Source organism: Myotis yumanensis, unplaced genomic scaffold (genome assembly GCF_028538775.1).
Source record: "Myotis yumanensis isolate MYYU_CA2020_CCGP unplaced genomic scaffold, mMyoYum1.0.hap1 SCAF_7, whole genome shotgun sequence".
Classification (NCBI taxonomy): Eukaryota; Metazoa; Chordata; class Mammalia; order Chiroptera; family Vespertilionidae; genus Myotis; species Myotis yumanensis.
In genome coordinates, this window is record NW_027223758.1 from 36,926,048 (window position 1) to 36,943,806 (window position 17,759).

Consider the following 17,759-nt stretch of genomic DNA (forward strand, 5'->3'; position numbering starts at 1 on the left):
TTTTTAGTAAATTCTACAAGCTTCCTGGCTTTTTACCTAAAACGGTAACATTATTGTATACTAGAGGCCCGATGCACGAAATTTGTGCAAGAGTAGGCCTTCCTTCCCCTGGTTGCTGGCACTGGTTTCCCTCTGGCACTTAGGACCTGGGCTTCCCTCCGGCTGCTGGCAGGTACCGAGGACCTGGGTTTCCCTTGCAGCCCTGGCTTTGTCCAGATGGACGTCCGGTCTAATTAGCATATTACACTTTTATTATTATATTTAGCTTATAGCTTCTCCATTAAAATACATAGGTATTCGATGGCATGTGAAACTCCTGAGGCATCTGACAGCATGTATAAAATCAGGTTTCAGGACAGTAGGGCAGGGCCATGCAGACTAAGGTGGTCTCTTGACCCTGTGTACGAACCCAATAGACGGGGTGTTGCTATTTGGTGTAATTAAGAAACCTGGGTGATTGAATTTCTACTTTTATTTACTGCCCTTGGATCTCATATTAATATAAAGTAAGTCTTCACTTTATGTTGTCAGTAGGTTCTGTGACTTTAAGTGAAACAATGTATAATGAAGCCAATTTTTTTTTACCATAGGCTAATTGATCTAAATAATTAAGTCCTGCTTCTGCCACTAACCAGCAGGAGCCTCTGTTATTATTATCTGTGAACCCGGTTCAGTATACGTTCATGTTGCTGGCTATCAATGAGAGCAAACATAGCAGGGTATTCAGGAGATTCCACAGGCCTCAGCGCTCCAGAAGGCACCCCCTGTTCTAGGCATCTCCTCCTACTTTTCTCCCATCAAGGCCTCTGACCATCTCCTCACTGTTTTGCTGGTACTTGACTAATCTGATAACTAAATTTCTTAAGATTTGAAAGAATAAAACCAGCTTAATAGCTCACTTGTTTTCTTGGCATATCTAAGTTTCACCTCAGACTTCTAAGAAAACCCTTATCTGTAGGAGTAGAATTTCAGACATTTTAGGGGAGTTCAGCTGGGGAGATGTTTCTGGATGAGACTCTGACACCAGGCAGCCTGTGTCCTGGTTTATAGGCATTGTGAACTTGACCTTATGCTTAAGTGAAAAACAGAATATTAAAGGATTTGTGCTGCTTGGGGATAATTACTGTAAAAAAAAGTACCCTCCTTTTGCTGAGTGCTCAGATTATGACCGATGGAAACTTGGGTTCTAGTAGATTTCTCAGATGGAGATTCCTGACCAGAAAACTCTGCAGAGATGATTTTTTGGTGTAACCCCTCAATTTTCCTGCCAGTAATGTTGAGTGGGAGAAGCTGTTCTGGTCTGAGAGTCCAGGGACTAAGTCTTTTCTATTTATTTTATAATATTTTTTTTATTGATTTCAGAGAGGAAGGGAGAGGGGGAGAGAAACATCAATAATGAGAGAGAATCATTGATCGGCTGCCTCCTGCACACCCGCTACTGGAGATGGAGCCTGAAACCTGGGCATGTGCCCTGATCACTGGAATCAAACCAAGACCTGCTGGTTCATAGGTTAACGCTCAACCACTTAACCACATTGGCTGGGCCAAAGACCAAATCTTTGTAGCAATCCTGCTATTGTCTACTTGTGCTCTGAGCTCATTACGGATCTGACTTCCTCATTTCTGAAGTGATGATGTAGGGTACAAAAGCACATGAACAGATACAGTGAAAAGGGCCAAGTCCAATGTCAGGGACATATAAAGTACTGTGGGAACACAGATTCAGATTTTGCCTATAGAGCAGGGTGAGATGTTGAGAGGAGAAGGCGACATTTGAGTTAGCTTTAAAGGGTATGGGTAGGTAAGGGTTGGGCCAGAAGTCAGAGGAATAGGAAAGGCATCCCTCTGCTGGGAACAAGCAGAGCAAAGGTTTACAGTCATCGAGGACAACAAACTGTCAATGATAGTCTGTCCCTAAAGTGCCCTTCTGACTCTTACTTTCAGATGTTTCCTCTTCCCTGAGTTAAGCCTTTAGTCTCTCATAAGTGAATTTGGAAGGTCAGTGTAGATTTGCTTTTCCAAATGAGGTTTCTTACGGTGCCAGAATACATTTAATAAATTCTCTTCAGGGGCAAGTTTAGGCTTCCTTGGTACTGTATTGGGTTTGTTTCTGCATATGTGAGTTCAGTCCAGAGTAGAGGTTTGGCTCACAAAGAATATTCTAGGATGAAAGGGAACCTTTGGTTCATGTTCTCACTCTGGATAAATCTTAGCTTTAGGCCAGAATGAGCCTTTGGGCAGTGGGTGCTTCTTTGTCACCATCTGCACATTTTTTCTTGTAGTATTAGACTGGCCTTCTGATAGGGACATGTGCTTTCTCCTTAATGGAAGAGAGTAATATGAGCTTAATTAGGGTATAGATTACTATGTCAAAGTAGTTGGCTTTAACAAGACAGGTTTACTTCCTTCTCTGGTCAGACTGCAAGCTCCCACAGTGGCTCTGTGAAATTGTCCAGGACTAGCCTTTGCCTCGTTCCATCAGGCCTAAGGTTAAGGTGTTGCTCTCCTCTGCATGATCCAGAATTGCTTATCACCTTGCCTTCTTTTAGCTGCTGGGAAGGGAAAGGAAGGGCATGCTTCTTTCTTTTAAGGGCACAACCCAAAAGTACCACAATCACTTCTGTTCATATCCCAAACATATGTACCTGGCTCTAACTCTGTCAGGGGAAGCTGGAAAGTGTACTCTCTTCTTGTAGAAGAAGTGGGGAAAAAAGGGTATTGGAGAATGCATAGCAGTCTGTGTCATATGAGCTACGGCAGAAAAATATAGGGCTTGAGGGAGGGACTTATTGGAGGGCTATTTTTGGCTGATGTCTGGGTGGGATCCCTGGTAGGGGATGATGGGAGATGAAGCTGGGAGAGTAGACATGGTGAAATGATGGTGTTAGGCCATGAGCATCACTTCCTCTGATAGACAATGAGAATCTTTCCAAGAGAATACCCACTTCTACTCTGTCCTTGAGCTGCCATCCCCTCGTGCAGATCAGAACACACTCTAGTCATTGCTTATGTCAGCTGTGTGGCCATGCTCTGGTATACAAGCAGTTCCCCCATAGGTGAGAGTGATATTCTTTCCTCTTCCCTCCTGGAAGCAGCAGTTTGCTGCCCTTCTTCTGTCATAAGTTAGTGATGATGTGATGGAGAAATAGGGAGCAGCCCTGGCCGGGTAGCTCAGTTAGTGGGAGCATCATCTTACACCAAAAGGTTGCAGGGACGATTCCTGGGCAGGGCACATACTTAGTTGCAGGTTTGATCCCTGGTCGGGGTGCGTATGGGAGGCAATCGATCAATATTTCTCTCACATTGATGTTTCTCTCTCTTTCTCTAAAATTAATAAAAACATATCCTGGGTGAGGATTTTTTAAAAAGCTTAAATAAAAAAAGAAAGAAAGCAGGCTGTGTGTACACAGGAAACAAGAAGGGCCCTGGTATTTCTCCTGATGGGTATCTGCAGCCTGGGGAAAGGACAATGGCTATCCTGGAAAAACCATGCCCTACTCGGGGGACAAGCTGTTCTGTGATACAGAACACCCTGGCAGGAAGTCGTTCTGTCCAGCTGAGTCTGGGCATTGAGGAAGAAGCTCTATAGGCAGGTTTTGTGGATCCCGGAACAATTGGTCAAGCTGTCTGAAGAGAGAACTGATAGCACACGGCACCACTTTCTGGGCAGACAGTATCACAAGCGAGATAATAACAGCTAACATTTGAGTACTTGCCATGTGCTGGGCACTGTTTCAAATTCTTCACTTGTATTGTCCTATTTAATCCTCAAAACAAACTCTATGAGGCAGGTACTATTGTTACCACTTTATAGATTAGAAGCTGAGGTGCAAATGGGATGGATTAACTTGAACCACTATCTATCTATCTATCTATCTATCTATCTATCTATCTATCTATCTATCAGGTGGTGGAGCCATGATTTGAATCTAGTTGCTGAGCCCATACTCTCATTTCTAGGCTCTGCTGTCTATTAGGACTCAAGGGAAGGAAGCTCTGCCTGTTGTTACCTTCTCTGCCCCTGTTCCTCAAGGACTCACCTGGGTTAGTTTAGTCCCTGCTGGGCAACTCTTCCTGTGAACTCTGCCACCTAAGGCCACATATGACTTCATAAGCTTTAGCTAGAAGCCAAGGTGCGCCTCTGAAGGCTTCTCTTTTCTCTTTGTGTTCGGAGAACATGGGCTTCTCTAGAACAGTTCCAAGAATCTTTTCTTTTTATCCTCATTGTTTGCTCTAATTAAAACCTCAGGGACGACTCTCTGAAGCTTAATGTGACCATATTTCTGACCAGCTGCGACACTTGGGGTACTTTTACTTATAAGTAACAGGAAACGCAATTTGAATTGACTTCTTAATAAAGGAGCTGTGTTAGCTCACTCATTAGAGAAGTCCAGAGAAGGTATTGCTCCAGGACTATTGGTTGGGGACCTAGTGTCTTTTTTTTTTTTTTTTTTTTAAATATATTTTATTGATTTGTTACAGAGAGAAAGGGAGAGAGACAGAGAGTTGGAAACATCGATGAGAGAGAAACATCGATCAGCTGCCTCCTGCACACCTCCCACTGGGGATGTGCCTGCAACCAAGGTACATGCCCTTGACCGGAATCGAACCCGGGACCCTTCAGTCCGCAGGCCAACGCTCTATCCACTGAGCCAAACCGGTTATGGCCCTAGTGTCTTACTATCTCGCCTGTCATTGCTGTTTTCAGATTGAGTACCTTTGTTATAGGATGGTAGCCCGTAACATATGCTGCTTCATTCAAATCTAACAAGAGGGTAAGAGCTTTTTACTCTTTTAATAAGTGTTGGACCAGAGTCCAAAGTTTGGGTCAGATTAGTCCATTCCTGTTCCTGCCTTATGCACCAGTTGGCCCAGGCTCAGATTATCTAAGGCTATCACTGTGACAAGGGGCATGGGATTACTCTTATTGGTTTAACTCAATATGGAGTCATTTCTGTCCAAACCCCTTAAATGCTGCACAGTGAAGTAAGGGTAGGGGAGGGTATGGGAGATACCCACCTGTCTGCTACATTAGCAAGTACAAAGTGAGGAAAGAAACCTGCACAGCCAAGGAAGGGGTGGTTGTGGTGTTGAGAGCAGCTCCATGCCATGTGCTCATTTCCTATTACAGGGCCCGAGGCTTCCCAGATCTTTTTTTTTTTTTTTTTTTGAGGAACACTGTTTTAATTACACCTGTGGACTCCTGGAATAATTTCCAAATCGGAGTGAAGAAACATGCAGAGAGCGTGTCTATATATATCCCTCTGGGGTCTTTGTCTTGCAGATATGGTTGCATCCCCTTGTGGGCTTATAGGAAGGCCCCCAGGTGTTGGGGGTTTCCAAGTCATATCGATGATCTGTCCTGGGGCCAGAGATAACGACCTTCCCCTTCCCCTCCCTCCCAGGGTAGTGCATTGTTCAGTTTTTATGGCCTGACAGGCCTTGCAAGACCAGTTTCCTCCTCATTTCCCCCCTCCCCGCCCCTTGTCCCACAAGCTTCTTTTGGTCAGAGGTCACCTTCCACTCAGACCGGATGTCACTCCGCTGATGGGCTGCCTTCACCTGGGAGTGGTGGATCCAGGTGTTTAGTCCTGCAACCTTGAGAGTGGTGGGGGTGGTCAGGATGATGGTATGTGGTCCCCTCCAGGTAGGAGTCAGTCCTTGGATGGTCTTTACCCAAACAGAGTCACCAGGTTGAAAGCTCAGACGTGCTTCTGGATTGCTCTCTGGGTAGACTGTAAAGCCTGTAAGAACTGATTCCTCCCTGGACATTCCCTGATCTTTTAATAGGTCTGAGTTCATCTTTTTCTGTACACCAGTTTATGTGATCTTGCAGCTTCTCTGAATTTCACTTCTTCCTCTGCAAAGTAGTAATAATGTTATGGTATAGCTATATTTTATGCAAAATTGAAGTTTAAGAGTTTGAAGTTGTGTGATACTAAAAAATCTTACCTTAATGTACAAAATTTGAATTAATGCAAATCCCAAGAAACAGAAAACTCATCAACCACATGATTTCAAAGCTGGTAGGCCAATGAGAGTGTGTTTAGTATACCTTCATTTTATGGGAACATTCGTCAGGAATTTTGTTAGTTTGAATAATGTGGGGTCTTCAGGAATCCCTTGTATGGAATGAGTTGCCCCACCCTTCACTTACTGCCTACTGGTTTCCCTAAACGATGTGATGCTGTTTTTGTTTTATATTTTTATTGATTTCAGAGAGGAAGGGAAAGGGAGAGAGACATAGAAACAGTGATGAGAGCAAATCATTGATCAGCTGCTCCTGCATGCTCCCTACTGGGGATTGGGCCAGCAACCCGGGCATGTGCCCTTGACCAGAATCGAACCAGGGACCCATCAGTCCGCAGGCCGATGCTCTATGCACTGAGCCAAACCAATTAGGGCTGATGCTGTTTTATAAAATGGGAAATGCAAAAAAAGATTGTTGTTGAGAAGCCCAAAGGAACTCCCATACTTAGGTGCTAACTGGGTATGCCCTAGCCTAGATTTTGGGTATTTATACCTTGCATCTCCACCTCTCTATCTCAAGGATCCAGGACATAGGTGATACCTCTTCTTCAGCCAGTTCTGCTACTAATTGGGGTTATTGCTGTTAGCATTTCACAAAACTAATGGGTACAGTTTAGTTTGGAGGTCATTTTAACCAGAATTTACAAATTAAAAATTGGATTGGGCAACAGTTTCTATATGTGTGTGGGTTAAGATACATCATAGTACTCCTAGTACTCCTTCCTTTCAGTAGCCTAATGGTAAAGGCCAACTTTCCTTATAAGGCCCTGATCTGCCTGTAGCCCATCTCATCATCTTTTTCTCAACCTAATTCTAATTTCACTTCTAATGGAGACATACAGGCCTCCTTACTATTTACTGATTATATGGAAAAGCAATGGACTTTTGTATATTAACCTTGTATTTTGCAACCTTGCCATAATCACTATTAGTTCCAGTTTTTGTTTTGTTAATTCTTTGGGATTTTCCTACATAGATAATCATGTCTCTGCAAATGGAGTTTTAGTTCTTCCCTTCCCAATCTGTATTTTATTTCCTTATCTTACTGTACTGGCTAATAAGTCTAGTCTAGTACGATGTTGAGTTAGGAGTGTTGCATGGGGACAAAAAGTTTGAACAGGGAGTATTGATAACTTAAGGAGTTTTGCTGTGAAGAGTAGCAGAGAATGAAGTTGTGGTATTTGGTGAATTGTTCATTTTTAATGGGTATAATTCACAAAAAAATTATGTGAATTTTTTTATAAAAGGAAAAAATTATAAAAGGGGAAAAAAAAGTATAAAGCAAAATCCTGACGTCAGGTTACACCTCAAGCCAATAAAATCAGAATTTCTGTGGGTGGGACCAGGGCAGTCACTTTTGAAAAATCTTCCCTGGTGATTGTAGTATGTAGCCAGGGAAGCACTGATAAAAGTAAGGTTGGGAAACTTTTTTTCTGTAAAGGGCCAGACAATAAATATCTTCAGCTTTGAGAGCCACAGGGTCTCTGTCAGCTCTGTGGTTGAGGTATGAAAGCAGTTATAGTCAGCATGTAACCAATGAGCATGGTGTGTTTTAATAAAACTTATTTACAATAACAGGCAGTGGGCCAGAGTTTGCTGACCCCAGGTTTAAAGACTAAGGTGATGGAGAAAGGGCTCCAAAGCCTTGAGGGCAGAACCAGACCCAGAATTCTGTTCTGCCATTTGTTTTAGTTCTTCACGTTGGCCATGGTTAAGAATATACACCCCAAGAGTTGAAAACAAAATGTTAGAATGCCAATACTTACACTTGTATTTAATTCTAGCTGCAAAAGACAAGGACAAGAATAAAGAGAAGAAATTCAAAGAGTTTGTGAGAATGAAGCCAAAGAAGAAAAAGAAAAAGAAGAGGAAAACCAAACCTGGTAATTTTTTCCTGTAGGGTGTTTCACTTGGGTTTCCTTAACATGAGTGGGCTGAGGGGTTGCTTTCTCCCTAGTCCTGGCCTCTGAGCTTGCACGGACAGGAAGGTCATCAGACCTGGTAGGCTCAGCCCTCGCAGGGGAGGAGCCTACTCACCCCGGGAGTTATAAGACCACATTGGAATTTAGGAAAACCCTCCCTCTTACTTCATTGGCCAGTGTGAGCTGCCACAGGGAAGTGCATAGGAAAGCATCCTAGTAGCAGAGGATATGCAGATAAAGGACTGTATTTGTTTGCACACACGATTCAAACACACATCTCTGAAATCTTTCGGGAAAGGATTCACTTATTATTATTTTTTTAATTTTAGAGAGGAAGGGAGAGGGAGAGAAAGATAGAAACGTCAACGATGACAGAGAATCTTTGATTGGCTGCCTCCTATACGTTCCCTACTGGAGATGGAGCCTGCAACCCGGGCAAGTGCCCTGACCTGGAATTGAATCATGACCTCCTGGTTCATAGGTTGATATTCAACCACTGAGCCTTACCAGCTGGGCAAGATTCAATTCTTGAAAAGTGTGTGTCTAGATCTCACAAAAAAAGTTTATTTTCAAAGAAAATCAGTGTTCCAACCTTGGGAGCTAGGCTTAGAAAAATAATCTTCTGGCTTAGAAAAACAGTTTTATCAGAAAAGATCAGGGAAGAAGGGTGATGATGAAGAGGAAGCTTTGGTTTTGAGGTTCTCAGAAGTAGCCAGAAGAATTAATCCCCAAATCTCTCCTCCATACCACTTTGCTCCTGAGCCTTTTAGCTCTTTAAGCCGCAGAGCTATTGGTTGGATGGGGTTGATTCTAGAACAGCGGTTCTCAACCTGTGGGTCGCGACCCCTTTGGGGGTCGAACGACCCTTTCACAGGGGTCGCCTAAATACATCCTGCATATCAGATATTTACATTACAATTCATAACAGTAGCAAAGTTACAGTTATGAAGTAGCAACGAAAATAATTTTATGGTTGTGGGTCACCACAACATGAAGAACTGTATTAAAGGGTCGCGGCATTAGGAAAGTTGAGAACCACTCTTCTAGAATGTCCTGATGATGTCCGGGGGTGGGTGCTTATTCCTTTCTGATCTTGGTTTTTCAGAATGCCCCTGCAGTGAGGAGATCAGTGACACCTGCCAGGAACCTTCTCCACCCAAGGCATTTGCTGTCGCCAGGTGTGGGTCCTCTCACAAGCCTGGGGTCCATATGAGTCCACAGCTCCATGGCTCAGAATCTGGAAACAACAAAGGGAAAGTGATGAAAGTACCTGGTAAGGAGGCTCTCTGCTGGCTTGATCATTTGTATAGCTCTGTAGTCTGACAAGACTGGAATTATGTCGATTTTTTAAAATAAGTACATCAAATTAAATAAAGGCCATTAGCTGTGCCTTCCTTAAAGTTCCATTCTTTCCAACTTTGGTCTCTCAGGTACCTCCAGTGTATCTATAACCAAATTCATTATCCCCATCCCCTTGCACACCTGCTCCCCATTCCTTCATTTCTTATTTGATGGTCTCTGCATCCAACCTGGTTGCTCAAGGAAATCTGAGTCAACCCTGAAGGTTCCCCTTCTCCAGCAACTTGTAGGATGATTGTGAGTATAAAAGGAGTTACTAAGTATGTGCAAAGTATTTAGAACAATGTCGACAGAATAAGTGATAGCTAAAGGTTACCTGTAATTATAACTAGTCAGGCCCCAAGACCTAGCGATTTTAGTTCTGATTATAACTGGAATCTGCCCCTTTCACCACCATCCACAGTTAAAGGTGGCTCTGGATACAGACTTGACTAAGCCAGGTCCTGGCTGGATGGGGTGAGGTTGAGGAACATGTGTGAGTCCTTAGGATGATGATCTGTGTGGTTCATGGAGGAGTTACAGCTTCTCGCCAAATGAACCCTGTGACCTTGAGCAGCCATTTACCTTGGGCTTCTGTCTCAGCATACATCATTTGGGCTGTTACTAGATGACAAGCTAAGATTTAAAAAATTTTATAACATAATCTAAAATAGTGCCTGTTACTTTCCCTTTCCTCTCAGAGGAGGATAATCTGAGTGAGTCCTCTTCTGAGAGCTTTCTTTGGAGCGACGAGGAGTATGGCCAAGACGTCGATGTGACCACCAACCCAGATGAGGAACTCGATGGGGATGACCGCTATGATTTTGAAGTGGTCCGCTGCATCTGTGAGGTTCAGGAGGAAAATGACTTTATGATTCAGGTAGGTGGAGCTTCCAGGAGACAGGTATAGAGAAGCACACGCTGGTCCTTGGAGGGAATTTTGAGGGACTACAGTTACAGGCCAGCAAAAGTAGTCACGTCAGAAGCCCCAGATAGGCAGTTTTATCAGCAGCAGATTGAGCTTTGCTTTTTGGTTTAGCTTCCTCTGAATCTTGGGCTGGTGTAAATAGCTTATTAATAGAAGAAGAGAGAACTTGAGGGATTATTGACTCTAAACCTCTCATGCTCTGCCTGGGGCCGCTGGGATCCACAAATAGGAAGGGCCCTAGCCTGTGGTCACACAGGATTTGAACAGAAGGGTTCTCCAAATTTCTGGAATAATCTTCCTCTGGATCCATACCTTCTGTCTGAGGTAAATTTTCTTTATGGCCTAAAGAAATGGAGGTCAGTTTTATAACTTGTCTGTTTCTTGTTCTTTATTTTCCTGATATTTGTGTTTGTCATTTCCATCTCTGGGATGTGCCTGTGGGCCTCCCTGCCTGCTTGGGGAGATCATCACTGGCCTGCACCTGCTTTCCTATGGTTCCTCTCTTGCTCTTAATCACAGTTCTGGTGGAGGTGGTTCCTGTCTAGCTGACTCTAAGAGCTGTCATAAATACCTTATGTGCCTTGGCAGCTGCCTGGCTGTCCAGGGTACCTGAGTTCTTTAAGTAAATCATGGCTATGTTGGTTAGGATTCTTTGGGAGTTTCTTTCCTTTTGATTAGACTTTATGGTAATCTCTGGGAATTCAGGGTGCATGAATAGTCTCAATTACTGCCTGATATTTATGACCTTAGGTTTGTGGTTTTCAAACTTTTTAAGTATCAGAACTCCTTTTCCTAATGGACTCTTTCACAGAAAATCAAAATGTTTAAAGGTAAAAGCAGCAGTTTAGGGAAAGTTCTGACTGTATGATCTTCACTTTTAAATTCAGAAATGTGTGCCCTGGCCTGTGTGGCTCAATGGTTGGAAACCTGGGTCTGTGGATCAAGGGGTCGAGGATTCAATTCCTGGTCAAGGGCATGTACCTGGATTGCAAGTTCATTTGATCCCTGGCCCCAGTCCAATTGCTGTGTCTCTTTCACATCAACGTTCCTCCCTCCCTCCATCCCTCCCCCCCCACCCCCCCCCCCCCCCAAAAAATTTTTTTTTTTAAATAAAGAAAAAGAAATGTGAATGGTGGGCCTAATCCCATGAAGTCTGATATGGTCAGGATTGTGACTGACAGTGGCCAACTTGGAGCATTTCAGTGGCTCAATTATTTTTCTCATTCTGAGAGATAAGCCTAATGCTCATAGCCTTTGTATGGGTGAGTTTTCCTAAACAACGTGTTATGTAGTCACTTTGATTAATCAGAGATGGGAGGAAAAACTTTGTTCCAAGGCAGCATAATGCAAAGCTAGCCTAGCAGCACAGAATTATATGTACTGGCAGGCTGTGTTTGTCTTAACATTAAGCTTGGAACATGTTTGAGTGCGCATTTTATTTTTTAAGTTTCGTTTTTAAAAGGATGTTGGAGATTGTTAGTTTTGGTTTTGTTAAGTCCTCACCTGAAGATATGCTTTTTATTGATTCTAGAGAGAGAGGAAGGTTAGGGAGAAGAGGAGGAAGGGAAGGAGGGAAGGTGAGGAAGAGAGAGAGAGAGAGACATTGATTGATCACCTCTGGTACCGCAATCCAGGTATGTGCCCTGACCAGGAATTAAACCTTTGACCCTTTGGTGCACAAGGCGACACTTTATCCAACTAAGCCACACCATCTAAGATAAGATTCTTAGTTTTTATCCTGTCTCTGGATGTGTGCTCTGTTCTAGGCCTTGGAAGCCTGATTTGGTTCTCATTTGTCCATAGAAATCTTTAGTGGGTGAATAATGAAGGCCCCTCTGGCAACTTTGTTCTGGCTAATCAGTATGGGAGATAGTGCTGTTCCACTGTGGTCCTTTCTCCATTGATTTTTCTATAAGTAGCAAGGATCACAGGGTGTTTGGGGGTAGAGTTTGATGTGCCATTCTGTGCTTTATGAAGAAGCTAAGTTTGGAGCTATTAAGGTATACCAGCTGTTACATGGCAGAGTCCGGAACTGACTTTCATCTCCTGCTTCTCAGGCTATACATCACCTTTCTCCCAGCTCAGCTTAACACTGTGGCTTCCTATCTGGCATTGTGGTGATGATGAGCTCACTTCAGAACCCCTTTGGCTTTGTCGTAGACTTTTCCTGCTATCCACTTGCTGTCTATCTGGCTTTGTGTTATAGAAGGACAGTTTCTGACTTTCCCTGTCATGAGCAATGTACCTTTTCCACTCAGGAATTGTAGCAGAAGGCATACATAAATTTAGATGGAGCTAAATGGAAAAAAATACATTTTAAACTGTTAAGATTTATTCATCATTTAGTTTTAAATGTGTTCGTTATCTAGGAAGGTTCAAATAAATTTTTCTTAAAATAAATTTTAACTTGCCAAAACTGGTTTGGCTCAGTGGATAGAGCGTCGGCCTGCGGACTGAAAGGTCCCAGGTTCGATTCCGGTCAAGGGCATGTACCTGGGTTGCGGGCACATCCCCAGTGGGAGATGTGCAGGAGGCAGCTGATCGATGTTTCTCTCCCATCGATGTTTCTAACTATCTATCTCTCTCCCTTCCTCTCTGTAAAAAATCAATAAAATATATTTAAAAAATAAAAAAATAAAAAAATAAATAAATTTTAACTTACATTGATAATTTGTACAACCCTAGAATACATTTAGAGATTGTTTTCTGTAAACTACATACATTACTTTAGAGAAATGACTTTCTTTGACCATTTTCATTATTTGATTGGTAGCAACATTACTTTGTTATTTGATTTTATTTACCAGTGCTAATTAAAATCACTAGGTTAAGCCGAAACCGGTTTGGCTCAGTGGATAGAGCGTCGGCTTGCGGACTGAGGGGTCCCAGGTTCGATTCCGGTCAAGGGCATGTACCTGGGTTGCGGGCACATCCCCAATGGGAGATGTGCAGGAGGCAGCTGATCGATGTTTCTCTCTCATCGATGTTTCTAACTCTCTATCTCTCTCCCTTCCTCTCTGCAGACAATCAATAAAATATATTAAAAAAAAAATCACTAGGTTAAAATCTTACTTAGTAATTATGAATGTTTGAGAAATCTGGGTAACACATTAAATATTAACATCAGGGAACCCATTTGATATTTAAATTACTTTAATTACTCTAGGCCAGGTTTTGGCAAACATTTTCTAGTAGGACCAAATAATAAATACTTTAGGCCTTGAGGACCATATGGTATCTATTGCAACTACTCAACTGTGCCCTAAGCAGCCACAGGCAATATGTAAAATGAATGAGCATGTTCATATGATATTTTATTTATAAAAACAGGACTCTAGCTGGATTTGGCCTGTGGGCTGGAGTTTGCTGATCTTTGCCCTAGAGCAGTGGTTCTCAACCTTTCTAATGCCGTGACCCTTTAATGCAGTTCCTCATGTTGTGGTGAACCCCAAACATAAAATTATTTTCATTGCTACTTCATAACTGTAATTTTGCTACTGTTATGAATCGTAATGTAAATATCTGATATGCAGGATGTATTTTCATTGTTCGCGACCCACAGGTTGAGAACCACTGTCCTAGAGCAACAAATATATATTAGATGCCAAACCCCAGTAAAAATTGTGTAGCAGTTTTAATAAGAAGTCCATTTTAAAAATTTGGTTTGTTTTAAAATTTATATTATTTATTTGTTGCTAGCTAATGCATTCACATAGTTCAAAGGCTAAAAGGTATATCCATAGGTATACAGAGAAAAATCTTACCTCCATCTCTGTCAACAACCCTTCCCTAGAGGCAGCCCTTATCATCCTATGTAATAATCCTATATAATAAAGAGGTATTATGCAAATTGACTCTCACTCTGTCACACTGTCACAAGATGGCTGTGCCCACAGCGGAGGCAGGGTTTCCATAACAAAGATGGCTGTGCCCACAGTGAGGCGGGGTTCCCGTAATGGGCCATAACGAGCGATCAGCAGGGACCGGAGGCTGCGCCCCCCCGCCCAGTAGGGCTTGACGGGGAACCTCAGGCTGCGTCCCCTACCCTGGCACTGGACCGGGGGACCTGAGGCTGTGCCCCCGACCCTGGTGCCAGCCCGGGGGACCTGAGGCCGTGCCCCCCACCCGACACTGGGCCGGGTGACCTGAGCCTGTGTCCCCCACCCGGCAGGGCTTGGTGGGGGCCCTGAGGCTGCGCCCCCCACCCGCTGAGGCTTGATGGGGGACCTGAGGCTGTGCCCCCTGCCTGGCAGGGTTGACGGGGATGGGGCCGGCCGGGTCTGGATCTTGCCCAATGGGGGTGGGACCTGTCGGGTCTGAGTCTTGCGCGATTTCGAGGTGCACGCGGGTGGGCGGGGACTTGACTCTGGGTCCTGCGGCCTGCCCCAGACTCTGACAGGAGGAAGATTTTCATATACATTTTACTAATTTTCTTTCATCTCCCACACTTCTATTATAGAGAAAGGGCAAATAGCAATATTAAAATATTTCCTCTAATTAATTCCCTTTTAATGAAAAGTGTACGAATTTCGTGCACTGGGCCACTAGTTTTCATTTTGTATATCATTCCACCAACATTCTGTGGCCAAACATGTAATAACAAATATGTTTTCTCCATTCTTTTATTTGTGTGGTGAAATACACATAACATAAAATTTACGATTTTAACCATTTTTAAGTGCATTGGCATTGAATGCATTCACATTGATGTGCAACTGTCTTTTTTAAAATACAAATATTATTTTATATGTAGTATTTTCAAGATATTTTTTTTCATATAACAATGTATACGTTGAAGTCCACTTCATTTTCAAATATGAAAAGCTTCCACATTCTTTTGTATAGCTGCATAATGGGTGGATGATAATTTATTTAACCCTTCTCCTATTGATGATGGACATTTAGATTGTTTCTAATAACAGTAGTGGGGAAAAAGAATGACAAAAAAAACAAAAAATAAGTAAATAAAAATAATTATATCAGTGAACTAATGAATAATTTTCTGTAAGTATATCTGTGGGCCGAGTTTTGAAGTGGAATTCCTGGGCTAAAGGTTATATGCATTTGTAAGTTTGGCAGATATTGCTATTTGTCATAGCAATATTACATAAACCCTCTCTGGAGGCAGTACCAAAGAATTCTCACCAGCACCTTTGTTAGTATACAAGGTACTATCAGACTTTAACGAGAATTAGCCAGACTATTTTTACCCAGGGATAACCACTGTTAATATTTTGGAATACACATATACACAAGCATATATAAATGAACAGTATGTTCTTTAAAAACAGTTTTTCACAAGAATAAAATTTTTATGATGATGGTAATAAATGTTTACTAAAAAAACTTCAGGCAGTACATAAAGTTATAAAAAACTAGAGGCCCAATGCACAAAATTCATGCAAGAGTAGGCCTTCCCTCACAGACCCGGCTTTGTCCGGAAGGATGTCTGGTCTAATAAGCATATTATACTTTTATTATTTTTTTTTAATTAAATCTTTATTGTTCATAATTTTACAGTTGTTCCTCTTTTTTCCCCCCATAGCTCCCCTTCAGCCGGTTCCCACCCCACCCTCAGCCCTTACCACCCCACCCCCCCACTGTCCTCATCCATAGGTGTACGATTTTTGTCCAGGCTCTTCCCATACCCCCGACACCCCTTTCTCCCCCAAGAATGGTCAGTCCATTCCCTTTCTATGTCCCTGATTCTGTTATAATCACCAGTTCATACTGTTCATCAGATTATTTATTCACTTGATTTTTAGATTCACTTGTTGATAGATGTGTATTTGTTGTTCATAATTTGTATCTTTACCTTTTTCTTCTTCCTCTTCTTAAAGGATATCTTTCAGCATTTCATATAATACTGGTTTGGTGGTGATGAACTCCTTTAGCTTTTTCTTATCTGTGAAGCTCTTTATCTGACCTTCAATTCTAAATGATAGCTTTGCTGGATAAAGTAATCTTGGTTGTAGGTTCTTGGTATTCATCACTTTGAATATTTCTTGCCATTCCCTTCTGGCCTGCATAGTTTCTGTTGAGAAATCAGCTGAGAGTCATATGGGTACTCCCTTGTAGGTAACTGACTGTTTTTCTCTTGCTGCTTTTAAGATTCTCTCTTTGTCTTTTGCTCTTGGCATTTTAATTATGATGTGTCTTGGTGTGGTCCTCTTTGGATTCCTTTTGTTTGGGGTTCTCTGTGCTTCCTGGACTTGTAAGTCTATTTCTTTCACCAGGTAGGGGAAGTTTTCTGTCATTATTTCTTCAAATAGATTTTCAATATCTTGCTCTCTCTCTTCTTCTGGCACCCCCATAATTCGGATGTTGGTATGCTTGAAGTTGTCCCAGAGGCTCCTTACACTATCTTCATATTTTTGGATTCTTTTTTCTTTTTGTTTTTCTGGTTGGGTGTTTTTTGCTTCTTCGTATTTCAAATCTTTGACTTGAATCTTGCGATCCTCTAGTCTGCTGTTGGATCTCTGTATAATATTCTTCATTTCAGTCAGTGTATGCTTAATTTCTAGTTGGTCCTTTTTCATAACCTTGAGGGTCTCACTAGATTTCATGAGGGTCTCACTAAATTTATTGGCAGTTTCTAGAAAATTCTTGAAAAACCTTAAAAGTGTGGTTTTGAACTCTATATCCAGTAGTTTGCTTTCCTCCATTTCTGTCATTTGTGACCTGTTTCTTTGTCTCGGCATTTTTTATGCTTCCCTGTGTTGATAGAGTGGCTTTGTGTGCTAGGTGTCCTATAGGGCCCAGTGGCTCAGCCTCCCCAATTACCTGAGGTGGACACTCTTGGTGCACCCCTTTGTGAGCTTTGTGCACAGTCTTGTTGTAGTTAAGCCTTGATTGTTGTAGGTATCACTGGGAGGAATTGACCTCCAGGCCAATTGGCTGTGAGAATCAGTGGGAGAACTTCTGTGCTAGAGACACCCTTCTGGGGCAAGACTTGCTTCAGTGGGGCTTTGGTGCTCACTGAGTCTGCCCCCTGAGTGTGTCCCTTATGGATCTGAGGAGTTGTAATCTGGATGGTCCCACTCTGACCACTGGGTACACAGGCTCTTGGATCTCTAAGGAGGTGCTAATTTAGCCTCTGCCTGAGGCTACCCAGCAGGAGCTATGGAGAGATCTGCAGATTCCTCTTCTTTGTTTGGGGTTTGGAGGTGCCCAGATGAGGCCCAGCTATGAAGCAATGCAAGCTGCTGTGGGGCCTTGGGCCTTCTTTTGGATGTTCTGGGTCTCTCTGACCCAGCTGCAGTTTGTTAGGTAATTTTCAGATTGCAAAGGGCCAGGCCTTTCATATGCAAAAGCCTCTGTGCACAACTTGGGTGGGGCGAGGTCTCAGGGAATCAGCAGGGCGGAGCAAACAGCTATGGCAGATCCTCAGTCCTACCCTAAGAGGCCCTGCGTCTCAGTATTCCAGGGTAATCGCTGCAAGCACCTCTGAGAGAAAGCCACCCTCAAGTTCCGCCCGCTGCCAGACAGTCCAGTTTCTCCCCGTATGAGTCTGGGTCCCCAGAGACTCGCCCAGAACTGGA

At 42.8% G+C, this 17,759-nt stretch overlaps 1 protein-coding gene across 2 annotated transcripts in view; it reads left to right on the top strand.

The window, feature by feature from the left end:
- Window positions 1-17,759, top strand: part of PHF20 (PHD finger protein 20) — a 127,460-nt gene that overhangs the window by 88,508 nt on the left and 21,193 nt on the right. For both annotated transcript variants that reach the window (XM_070420224.1, XM_070420225.1), the window contains 3 exons: window positions 7,815-7,913; window positions 9,058-9,225; window positions 9,992-10,170. In XM_070420224.1, the coding sequence (XP_070276325.1) occupies window positions 7,815-7,913; window positions 9,058-9,225; window positions 9,992-10,170 (446 nt within the window). The remainder of the gene's footprint in view (window positions 1-7,814; window positions 7,914-9,057; window positions 9,226-9,991; window positions 10,171-17,759) is intronic.